A 22,314-nucleotide genomic window follows, 5' to 3' on the forward strand; every position below is an offset into this window, starting at 1 on the left:
GAGAATGCTTTTTGCCAAGTCTAGTTTTACTTAAGGCTCTAACGACACCTGGTAAGCCACTGTTAACTTATTCTATGATTCTTTGGGTATGCCTTAACTCCCCAAGCACTACTACTTTGCTGTAAATCACAGACTATACTGATTTAGCCTCATTTTTCAATTATTATTCCTTTAACAAAGGGCTTCCTATATGATCCCTGCTCCTCCCCTCTAAGAAAAAAGAAAAAGAGAGAAGACATATACCACCAGTGGAAGGAAATTTACTGGTCGATATTATATACAAGGAACTGTGGTAAATGCTTTGCACACATTAACTCATGAAATCCATCAACTATGAGGAAACACCATCTCCTCATAGCACTTTTTTTCTCTAATATCCTATTTCCTCAAGACCTAGGAGGTGATGTATATACTTTCCTTGTCTTTTATGGCTATTTCGAAAACATTTCTTCTCTCCTCTCCTTCAAAAACCTCCATATCTTTTTACATTTAATACTACTACTTTTTTTTTTTTTTTTTTTGCTGTCATTTACTGACCAGGTCTTAACAGGTCTGGACTAGAAGTCTGAAATGTGTCTTAGTAGGCTAAAATGAAAGTGTCAGCATGTCTGTGCTCCTTCTAGAGGCTCTAGGACAGAATCAATTTCCTTCACTTTTTCAGCTTCTAGAGGCTACCCACAGTCCTGGACTCAGGACTCTCCTCTTCCATTTCAAAGCCATCAAGGGAGATTCACAACTTTCCAACAACTTGCTGTCATCAATTTGGTTCTCTCTATACCTCTCTCTTCACTTATAAGAACTTGTGATTACTTTGTACCCACATGAATAATCCAGAATAATTTTCCCATGTCTAAGTCAACTGATTAAGAGCCTTAATTTCACCTGCAACCTTAATTCCCCTTTACCATGTAAGCTAAAACATTCAACAGGTTCCAAGGATTAGGAAGCAAACAACTCTTGGGGAGGGGTTGGGGGGGAGGCATTATTCTGCCTAACAGGCTAATAAATTTAATGATGGAAAGACTGCTTTACATTTGTTGAGAGTAATAGTTCATTAGGTGAGAACAAGGAAGGAGAAAGGCATGAAACAGTCTCTTGAAATGAAAGAATAACATGACAAAACAATATGGCAAGGTCATGCTGTGGATCCATTTGAGGTTTGAGAAAAGTAAATGAGGTTTTCTGGTTTTCTCAGGCGAAGTAAACTGGTAGGGTAGGTATCTTTAATATGTAGAGGCAAGACAGAGGATGAAAATTAAACCGTGATGACGTATGGGTAGAATGCAGAGGGAGCGAGTGGGCAAAGATCTGAATGTGTATGTAAAGGAGCAATCACAGTGAAGCAGCACAGGAAGCAGTACAGATTGGGGGTGGAGGAGGGAGGAATGGAACTGGGAAGAACTGTAGCATACCTCAATTTAAGTCACAGTGTGGTCAAAGAAATAGCTAAGGTACACTACTAAAGGAAGTGAGTTGTGAAGAGAAGGTAGAGATCAGAATGCGATGCTTATAATTTCTATGTTAGAGGACATGGAGTTTTTTTATAATAACAAGTTCTAAGGCATGACCACAGGAGTGTGTGGTTGCTTGAGGAATGGAGGTACAGATTACTAGAGGAAAAAAGTATAGGAAAGGAGAGGTCATGGATCACCTACAACTGGAAGTTAAAGTCATCAAGAATGTGAATGGAGGGGGGGCGCCTGGGTGACTCAGTCGGTTAAGCGTCTGCCTTTGGCTCAGGTCGTGATCCCAGAGTCCTGGGATTGAGTCCCACATCGGGCTTCCTGCTCAGCAGGGAAGCCTGCTTTTCCCTCTCCCTCTGCCTGATGCTCCCCCGCCCTGCTTATGCTCTCTCCCTCTCCCTCTCTGTGTCAAATAAATAAATAAAATCTTAAAAAAAAAAAAAAAAAAAAAGAATGTGAATGAGGTAGTGATGAAAAGAAAATGAGACTGGTGATAAAGCAATGGGGGAATACTAAATTCAACATCAGAAACAAATAATACAGTATACGTTAATTAAATTGAATTAAAAAAAATTTTTTTTAAAGAAAAGTCACGACAACAATGACAAGCACTGGTGACATAACCTGATAGCTTTCCTTTTTTCAGGAGCTTAAACTGTAAAGAAGAAGGGCCACCGGAAGGGCCACCGGAAATAAAAAGGACACCAACATCTCCTACATACCCTCTAGTACCAAAATATGAGAAAAAATATACCCACCTGAGATGGTTAAAGGGAATGCAGTAAGCTCAAAGAATAACCAAGTTCAGTAACAGTACCTTGCAGAAGGAAACAGGAACTTTCAGAGAAAAGGTTGAGGATATAAAGGATTTTGCTGACCATGAGCTCAGAAAGTATAGCAGAACCGGAGGGAGGGTGGGTCACAGTAGTGGGAAACTTGGATCAAATTAGGCTACGCACAAATCCCTGAATCCAGATGATAAGAGGTGACCTGAGAGGTCTGAACTGCTTAGGGAAAATGAGGTAAACAGCATAAAAGGCATGACTGAATTAGTTTTAATGGTCTCTAAAGGGCTAAGTAAAAATAAAAATAATTCTAACAACTGCCTCCTTAATGACATTATCCTCTTTCCATATCAAAGATAGTTCCTATGGCCCAGCATTTTAATTTCTTCCTTGCAAAACCCTTAAATCCTTCACTCTCTCCCTCTGCGCCTGCCTGATTGTTGAGGAAAAAAAATAACACACCGTCTAATCTAACTTTAAATTCATAAACACAACATTTCAAATGGGCACTCAACACTGATCAGCTACCCTGCATTCCCCTAGCACATTTGCTTCTCCCACTTTCCACAATGACTAGTATTTTTTTTAAAGATTTTATTTATGTATTTATTTATTTTGAAAGCGAGAGAGAGAGCGCAAGCTGGAGGAGGGGGCAGAGGGAGAGAGAGAAAATCTCAAGCAGACTCCACCACTGAGCGCGGAGCCCAACGTGGGGCTCCATCCCACGACCCTGAGATCATGACCTGAGCCTGAAATCACGATTCGGATGCTTAACTGACTGAACCACCCAGGCATCCTCCAAAATGACGAGTGTTTTAAACCTTCTCCTTTCTCCTCAAACCTACTCCAGCTAACGACCTCAGTTCTCACTTCACCAAGGAAAACACAAGGAATACATAGGCCTCCTCATCTTCCCAAAACAAAACCGGCCCATCTATTTGCATCTAGATGCACACTTTCTGAATTCCTTCTCATTCTTGCTCCCGTCAAAGACCAACTGTCCACCATTTCTACTTTTGACCCTCTCAGCTCTTATCTTTTCAATGACTTTGGCTGTTTATTCTTTCCCCTGCAAGATAATTTTTTTTTCTCTCCTAGGTCATTGCTGTTATAGTATCACTCATTTTTTAAAAAAATAAATGAAGTCCCTCCCACTGCACATCAAAACATTCTCCCATTAACATTATCTCCAAATGTTGTCCCTACTTACTTGGTTTGCTTTCACCTCTTCCAGTTGAGCTCCCTTCCCCAACTTCCACTAAGACTGTTCTTGTGAGGGCAGACTCTGTCCACATCATGTCGATAGATACAATGGTCACTTTTTATTTTTATCTCATTTGGCTCCTGGAACATTTGATACAACACTTCCTTCTCTTGGCTTCGGGGAGACCACTGCCCTTCCTTTCTTCCCACCTTGGTCTCTTTTGCTGTGTTCTCCTCTTCAGACCACCAAATACCCTATTTAATTGTGGTAAGATTTGGTACTGGTTCCCCTGATAATCTTCATCTATGTGTTGCAAAAGTAACTTTAGCTACTCTTATGCCTTTAAAAATGTTTTCTGTATGTATTAATGGTGATTCCTAAATCTCCATGAGCAGTACTGAAATCTCTCCTGAACTCCAAACTTTGTACCCAACTGCCTACTTTCATTTCCACTTCGGACGTCTAGAAGGCATATTAAATTCAACATAGCCTAAGGGACCTCTTAATTTCCTCCCGAAATTTTTCCTCCCGAAATTTCCCACCTCATGAACCAACACACGTATCTATCCCATTACTCAAGCCAAATATCTCGAAGTCATTTCTGATTCTCCTTTTTCTCTCACATCTCACAACCAATCTATGAATAATTCTACTAAATACAAATCCAAAATATATCCAGAATCCAACAACTTTTTACCAGCTCCATGCTATCACCCTAGTTACAAGTCATTATTATGGCTCTCTTGGACTATTGAAACAATTTTCTAACTGATCTCTCTGCTTCTACCCTGATCTGTTCCTAAAAATCTTATTGTTCAAATGGCAGGTAGAATCATCTTTTTAAAACATAAATCTGATCACATCACTGTCTTTATCAAAACTCACTATCTGTTCACATTTTAAATAAAAGCCAAAAACCTTAGTTGGCTTACAAAGTACTATATGATCTAGTCTCTAGTCAACTCTGCAATAGTCCCCTCTGCCTCCTGCCTACTCTGCTCCATCCATACTCCCCTTCAAACATGCCAAGTATATTCATGCCTAGGGTATTCCCTCCATAACACATAAAACAACAAACTGAACTAAACAAAAACAAAAATAAAAAGCCAAAAAACTGCTGGATCACATATCATTCAGATCCTCAGAGAGGTTTTCCCTGACTACCTAATCTAAAATAGCCACCCAGTTACTCATGTTATTTGAATTCCCTACACAGTATTTATCACTGACTCTGTTATTTTTATGTTTACTTATTCCCTCAGCTTTGTCCCTACCTACACCTCTTCACATGGTCTTAAGCACAAGAATATACTAACCATGATAGCTTAAAGGACTGCATTAAGAGACACATTATTAAATTAATGAATCTGCATTTTACACACTGTAACTTAAAGGATTCCCTTATTTAAGCACCTATGAAGTGATAAAGATTAAACTGAAAACCAGGTCTATCGATACTGGATCCTAACTGATAGACATTTTTCTCTCTTTGCTACTGCTATTTTCCATTTTCTCCTGTTCATCTTTTCCATTCATATCTGGGCATTAAACTTTATGCCATAAATAACCACATCGTTCACTTGCAACATCAAGATAAATGTGAGTGGGCTTGAGGACATTAAATATCTCAAGCATCTAGTAAGGTTTACAAAGATGAGTTGAGTTCTACATGAAAGTAAACTCATACCCCTCACACTACAAGCAAAATTGGCTATAGAAATTTTACTTTTAAATAAAGTTTCAGTTGAGAAAAATATCTTTCCCTTATTACATTCCGCAGTAACTATAAACTATGTTATTAAATTTATAAAAAGGAAAAAACTCTGAAATAACTGGAAACCAGAACTTATAAAAGAATTTTCCTTTTTAAGATATGCTAGTACACCAAGCAGAATTTACCATTAAGCTGACAGTAAAAACAAAACCTTTGATAAGTCAATCTGAACTCACATGCCTTCAAGAAGACTGATACTAGGCTCTCACCTCATATAGCTGGAGGTAGAAGGGAGGGCACACTCACAAGGAGAAACGGGGCATGATAGGACAGACAAGCACACTCAAAAAGAGAATTCAAATAAGAAGACGGCAGAGACAGATCCAGGTCATATGCTCCAGATTTCCTAATACTCTGATCAATAATGCTCGTTAGAATTTAAACTCAAATGACACAATGTAAGCATGAGGTTTTGTACAGAACGATATAAGATGCAGTTTATGAAATCCATTCCCATAAATTATTTCTGATTAACCACAATGACTAAAAGCCTTTCACAGAAAGGCTCCGATTAGTCAAAATCCAGTAAACAAATATTTGAAATAGTATGTTCCATAGTATCATAGTAGAAACTGCAGCAAAACTACCCAAATCCCAATGCCTTCACCAAAAAAACACCCATGTTTTCTACTTACCAGTCCTAAAATGATTCGTAATTGAATCTCTAGTAATTCCTGGAATCCTGCAGGTGGAAAACAGCATTCGGAATTGATTCATATCTAGGGGACTATTCCCAGATTTATTAACAGGCACTTTTTCTCTATTAAAACAAACAAACAAAAAAGTATTTTGATCAACAAGTCATTATAAAACTTATAAACCAAGTAGTCACAACTGTAGTATCCTCGAATAAGTAAATTAAGCTTCTCAACATTTTGCCAGTTCCACCTTTGGGTAAATCTGTTACTAAATTCACATAACTGTCCTTACTTTCTTAGTAGCTGCCAGTAGTTCAAGTTATGCCAAAGACATATACTTCCTCTTTCCAACTGAGTGCCTTCCTTTGGAGGCCAGTAGTGTTCAATATAAGGCGCAGGACCAGCAAAATTGACATTCAGTTGCGCTGATAAACGAACATCCAGATAGGCACAATTCAGCCACCATTCTTCCAGCTAAAAAAAAATTAAGAACATCAACCTAATGCTATTGAGAATACTTGAATGTGTAACTGCAAGAAAAAAAAAAAAAAGATGTACTTGTTCTTTCCTCTTTACTCTTTAACACTTAAAAATGTTTTCTTACCCACATCCAATTGTACACTGACAACTCATTTTATTATACGTAAATTTTACCTAAGTTTTGAAAACAAAAAAATTAAGAAATTAAAATACGTTTTCTTGTTTTAAATCATCACAGATATCAAAAAATGCTACTGTAATCATTTCTTTCTTTTGGAACTATAGGATCTTAATTACTATTCAGTTTAACTACACTATCAAAAACAGACAACAAGAAAGCACTGAAAAGGTACCTTTTCAGACAGATCATATTGGAGTCACAAATACCAACCTAAGTACTTAGGTGTGTTTTCTCAGAGCACCTTGGGTACAATAAATATAAAACAAATCCTCACTTAATTATAACAACTATTAAGGCATTTGCATTGCATTATTCTTTTCCCAGCAAAAACTGAAATACTAAATCAGAAATATAAAACCTTTTCAGTACACTTAAAACTAATTAAGATTTTTCACAGACAGAGCTTTATGTGTCCCTCTTTTACAATATGCAATTGAATTTCATGTGTAAGTAAGCAGATCTCATCAAACTATCTGGAGTAATTTTTTAAGAAACTGACGTTATAAACTATAGTCAATTGTTCCGAAAAAGAAATAAGCAAAAGGATATAGACTTCTTTACCTTTACCCTGATTTAATTAAAATCGCTCAAGTGTCAAGATTGAGATAAAAGGAATCTGGAAGTATAAAATTTTATTATTCCATCATAGGTACCAATGACTAATGAAAAGATCAGCTTCCTTTTTATTTCCAAAACTTAAAGATAGCTACAATCATTATTTCTAAATTAAGGCAATGTTTTTTAATTACAAAAACTTATCCTCTCGTTCATACTACAAAGGTAATTAAGCTGAAGAAGTCAGATTCCTTGTAGAAAATTACTGAGTGCCTCAATAATTATTATACCAACATCTGCCCTTCAATCTATCTGAAACACATAATACTCATAACCATTCTCCACTCCAATTTTGTAATGGCCCTTTCTCTCCCATATGATGTTTAAATATTTGTATGCCACCTATGTGGTATGTCTATTTTTAGTGTCTGGAGTTTTTTCAGGCTGGGATTACCTAAACAAAATGTTTCTCACAATCGGGGTCTACAGAACACCTCCATTAGAACCACACAGGACAGTTCTTTAAGATTTTATTTATTTATTTATTTGACAGAGAGACAGCCAGCGAGAGAGGGAACACAAGCAGGGGGAGTGGGAGAGGAAGAAGCAGGCTCCCAGCGGAGGAGCCTGATGTGGGGCTCGATCCCAGGACTCTGGGATCACTCCCTGAGCCGAAGGCAGACGCTTAACCGCTGTGCCACCCAGGCGCCCCACATAGGACAGTTTTTAAAATAAGAGTTTCTGGGCTCCCATTCAGAATCACTGGTCCCAAGAAACCTGTATTTTGACAAGTTCTCCATATAAGAGAGGAGCTCACATACAACACTCACAAATTCCCTAGAGTTAAACAATTGATTAATTCTTTTGGATGACTATAACAATGACAGAAAGGACATTTACATTAATGATTTTAAAATGAAAACTCTTTACATTTTTATTTTTCATTCTTTCGGCATCATCAATTTTCTAATTCTAAGTACAATGACATAAATACCCAGTTTCTTTTTCCTTTTGCCCTTTCAAGTAATTTCTGGTGCAGTTTTCTTCCAATACCATCTTGAAATTTTTCAACAATTTCTTTAGTTTTTTTATATTCTTCTTTATTTGCAAATGGCTTTACTACAAGGAAAAATATGCATTAAAATACTTAGACATCAAGTACCACAAACGCACCTTCATTGTTACACAAATAATGAGAATTATGTAAAACAATTATGTATGCATCATCACAGCAGTCCAATAAATCATAATAGAGTTTACAACATGAAAATGACTGAAAAGCAACAATGCAAAATGCTGTAAAAAAATTAAACAGTGGATACTATGCAATCTGATAACCATTTTCTGAAAAATTATTTTAAAATCATTCTGGATGATGACAGTTAAAATGATAGACAGGACTATCACCTAGCTATTGGTCCAACAGAGAAGTAAATCCTGTTTAGCCATAAGAGAAATTAAAGCTTCTTTCCACTAATGTTCAAGCAGAGCCTTGAACATCATGTATGTAAGTGCAATACGTATGTAAATTTAAGTATAAAGCCTGCCCAGAGCCAATAATGGTTTCTTTCCCCAAAAAGGGGGAAGGGAATAGGGGGTTCCTAGTTCATGAAAGTGAAAACAAACTGTTCTGAAAATTAAGTGACAGACCAAAGTCAATTAGTAATCAAAGGACATTAATATCTTCTGTTTTATTTTGTCTTTTCAAAGTACTGTCTTAAAGTCAACTTAAATAGGTGTATTTAAAGTACAAGTGAAATGAATAATCAAAAAAGAGCGAATAATCAGTAAATTTTTTAAAAAAGAAATTGGAATTCCCAGATAAAAGTAAATGAAGAAAAGGAAGAGAAAAAAAGGAAGAAATTTTAAAAATATCAGAGGACTTTCAGTTAAAGTGAACTAAATGCATACATTTATCACTAATCCTTCTAGAAGCTCACTAAAATGACAGTAATTAAAAAGGCATAAATCTGTAAGGACAAAGAATGAGAAAGGACAGGGCAGCAAACCAGTTAAGCTAACATTTCACACACTAGAAAACAGATGAGAAAATGGTAACTGAATTTGTAGAATGGAGAAAGTTAATATCTAAAGCCTGGAGAGCAGAAGGTAGGAAGAGACAAGGTAGGATTAAGTGCAAACCAGGAAGCAAGTCAATGCCTGCAGTAGAATCCCAGAAAGGTTAAAAAATTCAAGGCAAATGGACTTCCAAAGGAGAAAGAGAAACTGAAAACAGGTTGCTTTTAACTATTCAGAACCGCAGACAACCACCCCATCCACACTCAGGCCTGTAGATCTTTCTCCATTCTAAAAAGCCAGGCAACTTCCTACCAACACCAGTAGAAATCTAGAAGTCTACTCTTAGGAGAAATTGAACCAGACAAGCAGTATAAATAGATTCTAACACATATCGAAAAAAAAGATTATAATCAAAGTGAACACCCAGAACAATAAGCCCTCCAGCCTCCTTCCCCTAGTTAGTTCCCGAAACACTAGACAAACAGGTTCATGCCTTCTAAAAAAGAGGATTCTTCTCTGGGGAAACAGATCAGTCCAAGAGAAGTCTTACTGATATCTGGGCATGTGCCAGTGGAACTGCTAGATCTCTGCAACAAGGCTCACTAGAAGATCCACTGGTCACCAAGCCCCTACCTGTGCACACAGAGCTCTCAGTCAGCTTTTTAGGGCCTAACTCATAAAAAATCAATGATTAATGATTGTCAGATATTTGACAAAAGCCTCTCACATGAGAATCAAAGAGCAGAATAAGCAGAAACAGTATTGGTGACACCAAACAGTAAACAGACCAGAAAGGGAAAGGCACTAATAATGAGGGAAATAATTTTTTAATTACAAGCTTATTCCAGAACACCCCAGACCCAATTAATAGAAGTTCCAGAAAGAGAGGGCAAAGAAAGGAGGAGAAAGCTATCCAAGAAAAAGTATTTTGAAAATTTCCTAGAACTGAATTGCATGAATTTTTAAACTTAAAAGAATCTACTGTATATTCAGAGAAATAAATGAAAAAATCTATACACTAAGGGACATCAAGAAATTCAGGATGGTAGGGATAAAGAAAAAGGATTACAAACACATCCAGAGTATAAAACACAAGTCACATATAAAGCAGCAAACAGAATGGCTTCTCAAGAGGAACTTCTCTGGAGGAACAAATAGTACCTTCAAAACTCTTAAGAAAAATCATTTCCAACCCAGAATATTTTACCCTCAGCCAAACAATCAAGTACGAGGGCAGAATAAATTTTTAGGTCTTACATTCTTTCCTTCCCAGAAACTCTTTCTCTCAAGTAGCTACTGAAGATGTATTTCACAAAAATAAGTGAAAAGAGGAAGAAAAAGAAAGACAGGAACCAGGGAATCCAACACAGGAGAGAGAGGGAAAAAGAACTGCCAGAGATGGGGGAAAGAAAGCTCCAAGGTAACAGCTGTCCAGCCAACTCGAGAAAACACTAATTGGACCAAGAGGGCAGAGGGCGCCAGGAGGGATGTCTCCCAAGAAATAAAACTGAGAGAATAGCTTATGTATATAAAATATGTATAGGTACATATATATATATATATGTGGGCATTATATATTATAGTCAGGGATTATATAAGGTAGTCAGGGATTTTCAGTGTATTGAAGTATTTGGGAGTAAATTACTTAAGGATACAAAGCAAAGTAAGCAAACGAAAAATGAGCAAAACAAAATAAACAATGCCATAAAAAGGCAACCAAAGTACACTAAATGGCTCTCTTGTGAGTAACTGCATAACAATAAACCCTAAATGGTCAGGTAAATTAACTTAGGTACATACTGATTTAAATCAGGTGAAACCTGGCATTAAATCGGGTGAATACTAATTTAATCCCAAATGGTGATTTTATACAACTATATTGAAAGAATGAAAAGGAAAATGTGGATATGTTGGATTGCCTATTTGTTGGGTGTGAAGATGGGGAAGGTTAAAGGTGTGAAAGAGCTAAATCCACATCTTTTTAGGAACAAATTTATAATATCCACAACTGAAAAAAACCTAACAAATACTAGTATAAAAGTGTTACTTTAAATCCAGAGATAAACAATACAAAAAATAAGATAAGATATTTGAAATGTTTGCCTGAGGGACTAGGATTGGGGTGGGGAGTGGAGAATGAGGCAGAGGCCTACTACTTTTTATTATAAACCTAATAGTAGTATCTGGCTTTTTAAACTATGGAAAAATTAACTTGAGAAATAAAGAAATAAATAGAGAAGTTCTGGACATTTTTAAATGCCTTTGGGGTTGTTTTGGTTCTTTTGAGAGAGTAGAGCATGGACAGGGGGTGGGGGGGAAGAGAGTGGGAGAGGGACAGAGAGAGAACCTTTTTTTTTTTAAAGACTTTCTTTCTTTCTTTCTTTCTTTCTTTCTTTCTTTCTTTCTTTCTTTCTTTTTTTTTTTAAGATCTTCTTTATTTATTTGACAGAGAGCGAAAGACAGCCAGAGAGAGGGAACACAAGCAGGGGGAGTCGGAGAGGAAGAAGCAGGCTCACAGTGGAGGAGCCTGATACGGGGCTCAGGGCTTGATCCCATAACGCCGAGATCACGCCCTGAGCCGAAGGCAGATGCTTAACAACTGAGCCACCCAGGTGCCCCTGAGAGAGAATCTTAAGCAAACTCCATGTCCAGCCAAAGTCCAACACAGGGCTCGATCTCAAGTGAGCCAAAATCAAGAGTTGGACACTCAACCGACTGAGCCACCCAGGCACTCCAAGTTCTAGACATTTTAAGGATACTTTAATTATCATGAGCCTAAAGGAAAAAGCAATTAGACCCTCATCAACTTTTAATAATTTCAGTTTTCTATGTTACAAATAATATTAATATATACTAGAAGATTACAAACATACCTGACTCAAGGTATTTTTTTAATGATTCTTCAAGGGAAGGAACAGGCAGAGATGGAAGAGAATCCTGGTACTGAAATGTTCGTTCTTCAGTTGATTTAGCCAACTGATTTTCCATGATGCAATCACAACAGGAAAACTAAAGAAAAAAGCCCTCACAGTTTTAATATCATAAATACTTACATATGCTAGTTCCAATTCACTAAACCATTATTTAGGGACCACGGTATATCCAGAATTTGGTCCTAATCCTTAAGGAATTCATAAACATGTCAGAGAAAATCAATTAAAAAAAAAAAAGCATAGACACCAAGTGCTGGAACTCAACATCGATGGAACTAGCGTAATTTTGATTTACTGATCACCTACTATTTGCCAAGTAGTACAATAGGTGTGACAGAAGATATTCATCTAATCTTCATATAATCTTTGCCTTTTGGAATTCACCTCCATTTTATATATGAAGAAACCAAAACCTAAGAGATTTAGCAACTTTCCTAAGGTCAAACCCCCATCTCTTTCACCAAAATCTTCACCCTACATTAAAGGTAACTGAAATTGGGTGAGGGAACTCCCGGTAGATCTAAATGGGTAGGTAGAATTCAGATGTGCTGAAAAGTACCATGGGTGGAAAGAGAGAACTCTTAAAAGTATGAAGAGGAGTATAAGACTCATCCAGCTGTAGAATATCAGAGTACATAAATCTATGACAAGCTGCTGTAGCCTACTTATGCAGATGGTTTGAGGCCTACACAGAACAGTTTCAAGTATCCCAAAGCAATCTTAAACATTTACCACAAATTTATTAATTTTCCTCAAAAACATCAAACTAACCCAAAGCGAGAATGACGTATACAAATGTTAAATGAGATTTCTCAGAGCCTTTAAAAATTAAGTTATATATTATAATAGCAATTGAAAAATCAAGGAATAATAGGAATTACCAGCCTTTCAAATACCACTTTTTAAATTAAAACTAATAGCAAAGCCAAACAAAATTTTCCACTTATAGAAGGTTACGGAATAAAATATTACCAAAAGCAAGGGTGTCACAGAGATTGTTATCAGTCAATATAAATTTTCCCCTTTTTTCTTAACAGAATCCTGAGTTTCAACTGGGTATAAAGCCACACAGCTTTATCTTTCCTACCCTGCCTTGGAGCTCAGTATGACCTTGTAATGTGTCTCCTCCAGGTCATATCCCCTGCAAAGGACTAACTACACATATTCTCCCTGTGCTTTCTCTCCTCACTGCCTAACAGGTAGGACCAACTGAAGCAGCACCTTGGAACTGTTTATGGAAGCCATGAATTGAGGTTGTCAGAATCTTCCTACTAGCCCTAGCCTCCTCCCACTAGATGTATGAAAAACCATTTTTATTCATGTCATTGTATTTTGTGCTTTCTTTGTTAGGGTAAAAGAGTTTAACCTATACCACTAAAAGACATAATCCAAAAATAAAGTAAAACAAGATCTCCCAATTCCTCAGTTTCTTCCTATATAATGACTTTGGCTGCACTTTATTTTGACCCTCCATAAATATTAGCTTTAGACCTAATGGAAATGTAGATACCAGCTCCACCACTCTCTAGCCATAGGCCTCTTGGGCAATGAACTTTAACTGAATTTCCTCATCCGTAAAGGATAATCATAATCAGAAGAGGTGTTATTAGGATTATTTTTTGATGCCTACAAAAACATATTATAAAAATAAAGTAATCTAGTTGAGACAACCCTATCATGCTAGGCAAAATTTCTAGGAATGGCTCCCATGATTCAACCCCTATACTCCCCAGAACCTGTGAACATAAGGAGATGATCACTTCCATGATTGTGATCATGTTGTCTTCTACAGCACAGTTAACCTTAAATAGATTATCCAGGTGGGTCTAATCACTGGAGCCTTCAAGAGCAGAATGCTTTCTCCAGCAGCTGGTTGTAGATGAGCCAGAGAGATTAAAAGCATTAAAAGGACTGAAGGTACTATCTGGCTATGAAGATACAGGTGGTCTTGCAGAACTAAGAAAGCCCCCAGCTGGAACCCAGCGAGGAAATGGGGGGCCTTGTTCCTACAACTGCATGAAAATGGATTCTGCCAACAACTTCAATTAGCCTAGAGGTGGATTCTTTCCCAGAGTCTCCAGAAAAGAGCCCAGAACTGTACAAACATTTAGTTCAGCTTTATGAGATGCTAAGCAGAGTATCCAACTAAACCTACCTGGACCTCCAATCTATAGAAGTTGTGAGATAACCAATTTGTGATTTTTTTTTGAACTGTTAAGTTTGTGATAAATTGTCATCAATAAGAATCTAATACACATATATAGAAAAGATACCCTATTTGTTGTATACCTCCCTGCTACTTAGTAGACTCTAGAAAACTGATACCAAGACTACCAATCCCATACTTACTAGTCTTAACTCACCAAAAGGTACACACTGAAAATATGAATTACCAGACTCGTTCAGGAAGGGTTATTCTGAATTCTCTACCACGAAGATACAATAATTCCAAAAGAAGCTACATATGCATTAAGAAAATGATGCCACTGGAATTAATTACAGCAGGCTTCCTCGGGGCAATAAAATGTAAACCATGTAAATAAAATGGAAAATAGAATCAGGAAGATAAGTAAAAAACAAAAACAAAAACATAGTGTCACATACCGGTACACCAAGATGAACTGCTTAGGACAGCCAGGAATCTGCTGCGACAATTCTGTTTCGAGAAAACGGGGGTTTGATCTAGGCTGGTGACAGTAGGAAAGAAAAAACAAGCGTGACAACTGCAGGGGGGAAATTTTTAACAAAAACTGGTGAAAGAAAGTGGAAGACAAAAAGTCTAGAGACTGGAAACCCCAAGACTTAAACTGTTGGGAATCACAGCAAACACGCAAAAAGTTCATCTGCTAAACTGCTGGCTAACAATTACTACAGGATTAACCTGATTTCCGACAACCACGCTCTCATTACACAAAATGTCTCCCGGCGCCCTCTCAGGGCTCCAAGGAGTTCAAAGGTCGGCTGGAGAAAACGGGGAGCAGTGTGCGACGAGAGCGCAGCCTCCTCCCACCACTCCAAGAGCAGCTCTGCACACTCAAGAGGCCAGGTAAGAGAAATCTAAATTAGCAGCACTATGGACCAGCCCAGAGGCTCAACCTCAGGGGAACGTCTCCGACCCCCGCAGGCAAGATGCCTGCCGTCACGAACTCCCGCCGAATCCCGGCGCTTCCGCCGTTCTACTCTATTTAATTCTATTCTAAGCAACTTAACCCCCCCCCCCCACGATCCCCAAGGGCTCGGGGAGGGAGAGAGCGCTGCCTCGTTGGTCCCGCCGGTCCCCACCGCTTGCGCTCCGTCTACTCCGCGGCAACCCACAGCCGCCACGGACCTGCTCCTCCGCCGCAGCTGAGGGCGGCGAATTGAACGGAAAGCAGCGAGGGTCCCAGCCCGCGGTCACCGGGGAAGGAAGACTGGCTGGAAAACCGCGAGGGTGCCGCCACGTACTTGAAGCCGGGGACGAGCCGGGCCTACGCTCTGGTAGAACCCAGCCCCGCCTCCCGTGGGCGTCCTCCGCAGCCTGAGAAAGCCTTCCCGGACGCGGAAGGACCGGCCCAAGCCCTGCGGCATAGCAGTTAACCAACCACTTGCTGCAGGTGGAGCACAACGCCGGATCAGGAGTACCGCGGACGCTTGGGTCCCAGAGTGCTCCACCCACGCAGGTACACCTAATCCTCTGAGACCGATTCAGGAACTGGTGGCTTAGATTCGTTTTCACCCACTTTGTGCAAGACTCGGCGCCCTGTTTCCCTTTTCTAGCCCCAGCTCTGGGTTACCAGCTGCTCCTCTCCCTTACCAGTGAGACTCTTTGTGCAACCCCCAAGCAAGAATTTATACCACTGTCTCTGAAAGGAATGGTGTTCACCCTGTGCCCTGCTGGCAAGAGAGCAGTGACCGCAAAGATCTCTGCTTATTCTCTTTCCCTTTATCCGACCAAGACTGAAGTTGGCGCCGCGTAGATAATGCCGGAGCACTCTGCAGCATCCCTGGCTTCCCTACCCTTCTGCAGTTCGTCCTGATCCCAAAGCCCGTGAAGCCCCGAGGGATGCTCACACTACAAGCTTGGGGCTGATCTGATATCTTTTCCTATTGCGCCAAAAAAATGGGAGTTTTTAACCAAAGTGGAGCTAGACAAGTTCAAGGGGATCGTAATGTAATTCACGTAGTTTCACAGGCTAGTCTATTTTACATTTACCTTTTGAACAAAATATATTGGTTCAGTTTTCATTTAAAAGACATTGTTTCCTTTTTGTGGAAGAAAAGATCAAGAGTTTGCACTGGCTCTGAACCAGATATCAATTATAAAGAACCGGATTTAAGATAAACATGTCATTACAGGTCCCAGTCATTTATCTGTCTTTCCTAACCTGCTTACTAGTTAAATCTTACCTGAACTGAATTGAAGCCGTATATAACCGGATATTCACTTGGTGTTTATAGTCATAAGTTTTCTATGGAACTATTAACTTATTTCATTACTGTGCGACTCCAACCCTTGCTGGAGGTGTTGCATCCTATGTGACCACACACCTTTCTAATCAAAGTTCTGAATTCTGAGATATACCAGGCCAAAAAGGCTTCAGGTACAGAATTGTAAATTACTTGTAGTAGTTATTTCTGAAGTTGTGAAAGAAAACATTTCTCAAAGTATGTAAATGTTTTGCTCTGGGTAACGTTAAAATTGGCTTACAAGGTAGTATTCTTAAACAGAGTTATTTTTAAAAACTGCTCAAAAGCCTTCATTGTACTTTTTTCTTCTTCCTAGTGAGTTTTGGCACCTCTTAAAAAGTTTGTGCATGTTTAATGACTGTTGGTGGCACAGGATTTAGGGTCTCTTACCTTCACTGTCTTTCTCCTACTCTTGGTATTGATTTTAAGGGAAGCAAAGTATTTCTGTAAAGATTCCTGAATTTTTGGAAGGGGAAAAAATGTGGACTGAGTGAAAATGACAGGAACAGAGACTTGAGTGTGTAGGGCAAAAAATGTTATCTTTTAAAATATGTTATACTGGTAAGTGTGTGTACCCTTAAGCCTAGAAAGCATATAAGTGATTTTTCTTCGAAATGTGTAATAAATATTTTAATGGTAGATTCCAAATTATGTTCTGTTCAGGTTAAATTTGAACTACTTTGCATTTCCTAGAATGATGTGGGCAATATTGGCTAATAAGGAAGATGTTTCAGGCACATGAAGTACATTGATAACAAGAAGTTGTCCAAAGATTAAAAACTGATTGTGAATCAAAATATTTTTCTGGAGAAAAACCTGTGAGTACTATAAGTGGTGATAACAAGTTTTTTTAAGTTGCCATAAAGAGCTTTCATTTTTAGTCCTACATAGCTCTTTCTCACTATACTACAAATAGAAAAAGCCCTTATGGACAAGTCTAGATGAGTTCCATAATAAAAAATACAAAACTACTAGAGGTTTGCATTTCCGTTTGCACATCTAGCTTACCACTAAGACTTGTAACTCTAACGAGATAGGGAAACTGAAGGGACTCCATTTTAGAAAACCTTCTTCTCTGCTATTTTTCTGCTAGGCCCCATTTACTCATGTTCTATATTTCATCTTGCATCTGAGTAAACCAAAGAAGCTATGTTCCCACCCCAGGGGGAAGCAAGAAAGTTGATCACGGGGCGCCTGGGTGGCACAGCGGTTAAGCGTCTGCCTTCGGCTCAGGGCGTGATCCCAGCGTTATGGGATCGAGCCCCACATCAGGCTCCTCCGCTATGAGCCTGCTTCTTCCTCTCCCACTCTCCCTGCTTGTGTTCCCCCTCTCGCTGGCTGTCTCTATCTCTGTTGAATAAATAAATAAAATCTTTAAAAAAAAAGAAAAGAAAAAAAAAAGAAAGTTGATCACTCTCTGAGTTTTGTCCTAGGCCCCTATACACATGATACCATCTTGAGAACAAACCATGGTGGACACTGTGCCAGTAGCCCCTTCAGTGATTTATGGAATTACACCTGTTGTTCACTGGACACTTGCCTTTGATGGGACCCTAACCTGGATTCCTTTTTTTTTTTTTTTTTTGGTAGTTTTCTGGCTTTATTAACACAAATATGACGTGCACATAAGCTTTCTATTCCTTTTCTTCGCTGCATAGCCTGGTGTTGGGATTGGTGGCTCTGGCGGCCAGCTGGGCTGCTCTTTCCACAATGGCTTTGTGGTTCTTGGAGGAGACATTCTAAGCAATCTCTGCACACTAAGATTTGTTGCACATCAGTAGCACTTCAAGCAGCTTGACATTGTGGACTAGAAACTTCCGGAAGGCACTGGGCAACGTGTACTTTGTTTTCTTGTTGCTCCCATAACCCTTGTGGAGTATCAAGATCAGGCCTTTGAATCTTCTACGCACTCTATTGTCACTGCCTCTGGGTTTCCGCCAGTTGTGCTTAATTTTGATATACCGGTTTGACTGGTGCCAGATGAACTTCTTGGTCTTCTTTTTAACAATCTTGGGCTTCACCAGAGGTCTGAGGGCAGCCATGATGCCCAGTAACAGAGGGCTGCCACCTCCTCAGACAGCACTGAGGAAGAGAGCCTAACCTGGATTCCCAAAGGAACCCATACCCTGGACCCCTTTCCAGTATAAAACCCTAATCTCAAGCAATGGAGAAATTCACTTCTATTCTGAGCCTCCCAGACACTCCATCTGCTGTATCCCATCACTTCTGCTATTCATTAAGCTCTGCTCTCACTGGCTTGTGTTTGATTTCTATCCTGCACGAAGCCAAGGACCCTCTTGGCTTTTCCTGTGGGACCCCATTTGGGTCCTCAGACACGGCTTGCCTATGTCACTAAGAAGTAATGAAGTAATGTATAAATAGCTCTAATCTATGGGATAGATCTTTACTTTCACCCCAATGCATAAAATGAACATATTGAAGAAATAATTATGTGATCTTTTCTTATTTTGAATGGGGAGGACAATAAAAAGGTGGTCATTTGGGGAAGCAGCCAACAGCAAACTAAAGCATGCTGGATGCAATGAGACCAATCAGAGACTAAAAATTAACTCCACTACCAACAACAGATGAGCACACAAGGGGGCTCTTTTTAGCACTGATCATTGTTTTGGGATTGCCTTTGATGATATTTACTGTATATAAAAATTTACCACCAAAATCCTAGGGAAGAATTAACATAACTATGGTGTTCTTATATCGGATATAAAGCTTCTTATTACTAAACAGAACATTTTTTAAAAAATGTAACAGCCTTTTCAAGATATAATTTACATACCATAGGTTGCCCGTTTCAAGTATATAAATCAATGGCTTTTACTGTATTTACAGGGTTATGCAGTCACCATAATCGAATTTTAGAACATTTTTATCACCCCCAAAAGAGCACATTATACCCATTAGCATTCATTCGTCACCAACTCCTCATTCCTACCTCCCCAGCCTTATGCAACCATTAATCTACTTTCTGTCTCTATAGATTTGCCTATTCCGGACACTTCATATGAATAGGATCATACCATAGGTCTTTTGTGACTGGCTTCTTTCACTTAGCATCATGTTTTCAAAATTTATCCATGTTGTAGCAAATATCTGTACTTCATTTCTTTTTATGACTGAATGATATCACATTGTATGGATATGCCACATTTTATCAATTCGTCGGTTGATAGGCATTTGGATTGTTTCTGTCTCTTGGTTATTAAAATAATGCTGCTATAAACGTTCATTTACAAGTTTTTGTGTGAGCATATGCTTGTATACTTAGGAGCGGAATTGTTGGGTCATATGCTTACTCCGTGTTCAACATTTTTAGAAATTGCCACGCTGCTTTCCACCACAGTGACTGCAACATTTTACATTCCCACCAACAATGAATAAAGGTTCCAATTTCTCTACACCATAAAAACAGTAACAATATAATAGTAACACTTGTTATTGTATGTCCTTTTGATTATAGCCATCCTAGTAGATGTGAAGTGTTAGCTCATTGTGGTTTTAATTTGCGTTTCTAGGAAGACTAATGATGTTGAGCATCTTTTCCTGTGCTTATTGACCAGTTGTGTATCTTTGGAGAAATATCTACTTAGATATTTTGCCCATTTTTTTAAACTGGGTTATTTGTCTTTTTGTTGTTGAGTTTTAAGAGTTCTTTATATATTCTGGATACAAATCATATCAGATAAATGATTTGCAAATCTTTTTGTTCCCTCCTGTGAATTGTCTTTTCACTTTCTTGATAGTGTCCTTTGAAGTACAAATGTTTTTAATTTTAATGATGTCCTTATCAGTCTTCTCTTTTATCACTTGTAATTTTGATAGTGTAGCTAAGAAGTCATTACCTAAGCTAAGATCATGAAGAGATGCTCTGATGTTTTCTTCCAAGAGTTTTATCATTTTGGGTCTTATACCTACGCCTATGATCCATTGTAAGTTACTTTTTATGTGTGGTGTGAGGAAGGGGTCCAAATTCACTCTTTTACATGTGGAATTCCAGTTGTCCCAGAAGCATTTGCTGAAAACATTCTTCTTTCCTCGTTAAACTCACTTGACTCCTTTGTCAGAAGTCAGTGGAGTATAAATGTTAGGGCTTATTTCTGCACTCTCAGCTCTCTTTGGTTCATCTGTATGTCTGTTCTATGCCAGTACCACACTGTCTTGATTATTATAGTTTAATTTTAAAGTATGGGAGTCTGAGTTCTCCGACTCTGTGGGTCTTCTTTCAAGATTGATTTGGGTATTTTGGATTTCCTGTGTTTCCAAGGACATAACATTTTGCAAGATAACTGGGGACACTGGAATATACACCAAATTTGATTATATATATTCACTTTTCACCTAGATTATGCTTCTGAGAAACCAGTCTAATCTAGTTAATGAACTGGAAATACCAGTATTCTTGATTCTTTCCAGTATCATTTACAAGAAAAAGTTATGAAGAAAAAGTTATTTACAAATGTGAAGTTCAATGTTAGTATTTATTAATAACACTAGGTTTATAATCTATATATGGCATAATATTCATGTTAATGTGTATCTAGGGGATCTTTCCCTAAATCAAAGAATAGGGGAAACAAGGGAAATAAGATAATAGAAATAATGTATATATATCCTCAAAAGGAAACCAGTCTTATTCCATTTAGTTTTTAAATAACTATAGCTTATCAAAAAAGTGCTATGGTCAGCCCTCCAGAGAAACATCGTGAGGGCTAATCAGCAGGCCATAGGCTACAAGGCAAATAGTATTATCACGAATCTAACTTTGAAGGTCATTTGAAAAAACAGTTACCATGAAATTGTGTGTGATCTACCTGATTATATTTCATCATGTTTACTGACATTTGAACCTCAACTTGTTTTAGTTTTAGGAATATTTTTCCATTATTGTGTTTTTATAATGAACAATATGATATGTTCTACTAACATATAAAAATTGTCTACCAATCAACATTAAGTGCTTAGAGGAAAATGTCAGATTTTGAGAGTGACTCTTATTACCTTATTACCTGAATATTTTGTCTTTTTAAATTTGCATTCCATATTAGTTTATAACTCATATTTTGATACATACCTTAAAATGTATGTACTTTGTCTATTAAAATACGTGTCTATTAAAATAAAAAAATGTACTTTGTCTATTAAAATACGTGTATATTTTCTTTGAAGTATATTGAAGGCATTGCGTTATTTAAAATAATTCTGGGGATGCCTGGGTGGCTCAGTCGGTTAAGTGGCTGCCTTTGGCTCAGGTCATGATCCCAGGGTCCTGATATAGAGCCCTGCATCAGGCTCCCTGCTCAGCAGGGAGCTGCTTCTCCCTCTTCCTCTGCCTACCACTCTGCCTACTTATGCTCTCTCTCACTCTGTGTGTGTCAAATAAATAAATAATTGAAAAAAATAATTCTGGGTACTTAACCATCGTTCTGCATGGTTTTTTTTTTTTTCTATCCTTCAGTTATTAGAAAGGATACCATACACCAAACAGAGGGAACTTCATGATGGGTTTGTACAGAAGGGAAGCTGTCATGTTATTCTGTATTTTTTCATCACAGTACCTTCACCAATTTGCAACTCCTCTGAGCTCCCGTTTTTTTGTTTTGTTTGGTTTGCTTGCTTGCTTTTTGTCTATCATGCTTATGACTAAATGCTAACACTTAAAATTACCAAGAACTTTTTGGAAGTTTTATAATAAGGATTTTTATATCAGCCATGAGATGAGGTGAAGTCACCTGTTATGTCACACTTCCTTGTAATTATAGAACTTAAAAAAATGGGAAGCGCAAATAATTGGAATTTATGTTTAGTACATACCAAGATC

At 38.2% G+C, this 22,314-nt stretch overlaps 1 protein-coding gene and 1 pseudogene across 7 annotated transcripts in view; both read right to left on the reverse strand.

Annotated features, from left to right (window-relative positions):
• Positions 1–15,621, reverse strand: part of CROT (carnitine O-octanoyltransferase) — a 52,216-nt gene extending 36,595 nt beyond the window's left edge. The window contains exons 1-6 of one of the 7 annotated variants that reach the window (XM_045793344.2): positions 15,477–15,621; positions 14,637–14,719; positions 11,973–12,108; positions 8,075–8,199; positions 6,157–6,338; positions 5,862–5,986 (exon numbers count right to left, since the gene is read on the reverse strand). In XM_045793344.2, the coding sequence (XP_045649300.1) occupies positions 5,862–5,986; positions 6,157–6,338; positions 8,075–8,199; positions 11,973–12,087 (547 nt within the window). In that variant the 5' untranslated portion in view covers positions 12,088–12,108; positions 14,637–14,719; positions 15,477–15,621. Of the gene's footprint in view, positions 1–5,861; positions 5,987–6,156; positions 6,339–8,074; positions 8,200–11,972; positions 12,109–14,636; positions 14,720–15,314 lie in introns of all 7 variants that reach the window. The other 6 variants (XM_045793346.2, XM_045793345.2, XM_045793342.2 and 3 more) reach the window with 6 other exon arrangements.
• A 2,491-nt stretch (positions 15,622–18,112) lies between these two features.
• On the reverse strand, positions 18,113–18,544 carry LOC123789606 (large ribosomal subunit protein eL32 pseudogene; annotated as a pseudogene).
• Positions 18,545–22,314: the final 3,770 nt, after the last annotated feature.

The sequence above is a fragment of the Ursus americanus genome, chromosome 3, assembly GCF_024610735.1.
Source record: "Ursus americanus isolate L20-20 chromosome 3, mUrsAme1.1.p, whole genome shotgun sequence".
NCBI lineage: Eukaryota > Metazoa > Chordata > Mammalia > Carnivora > Ursidae > Ursus > Ursus americanus.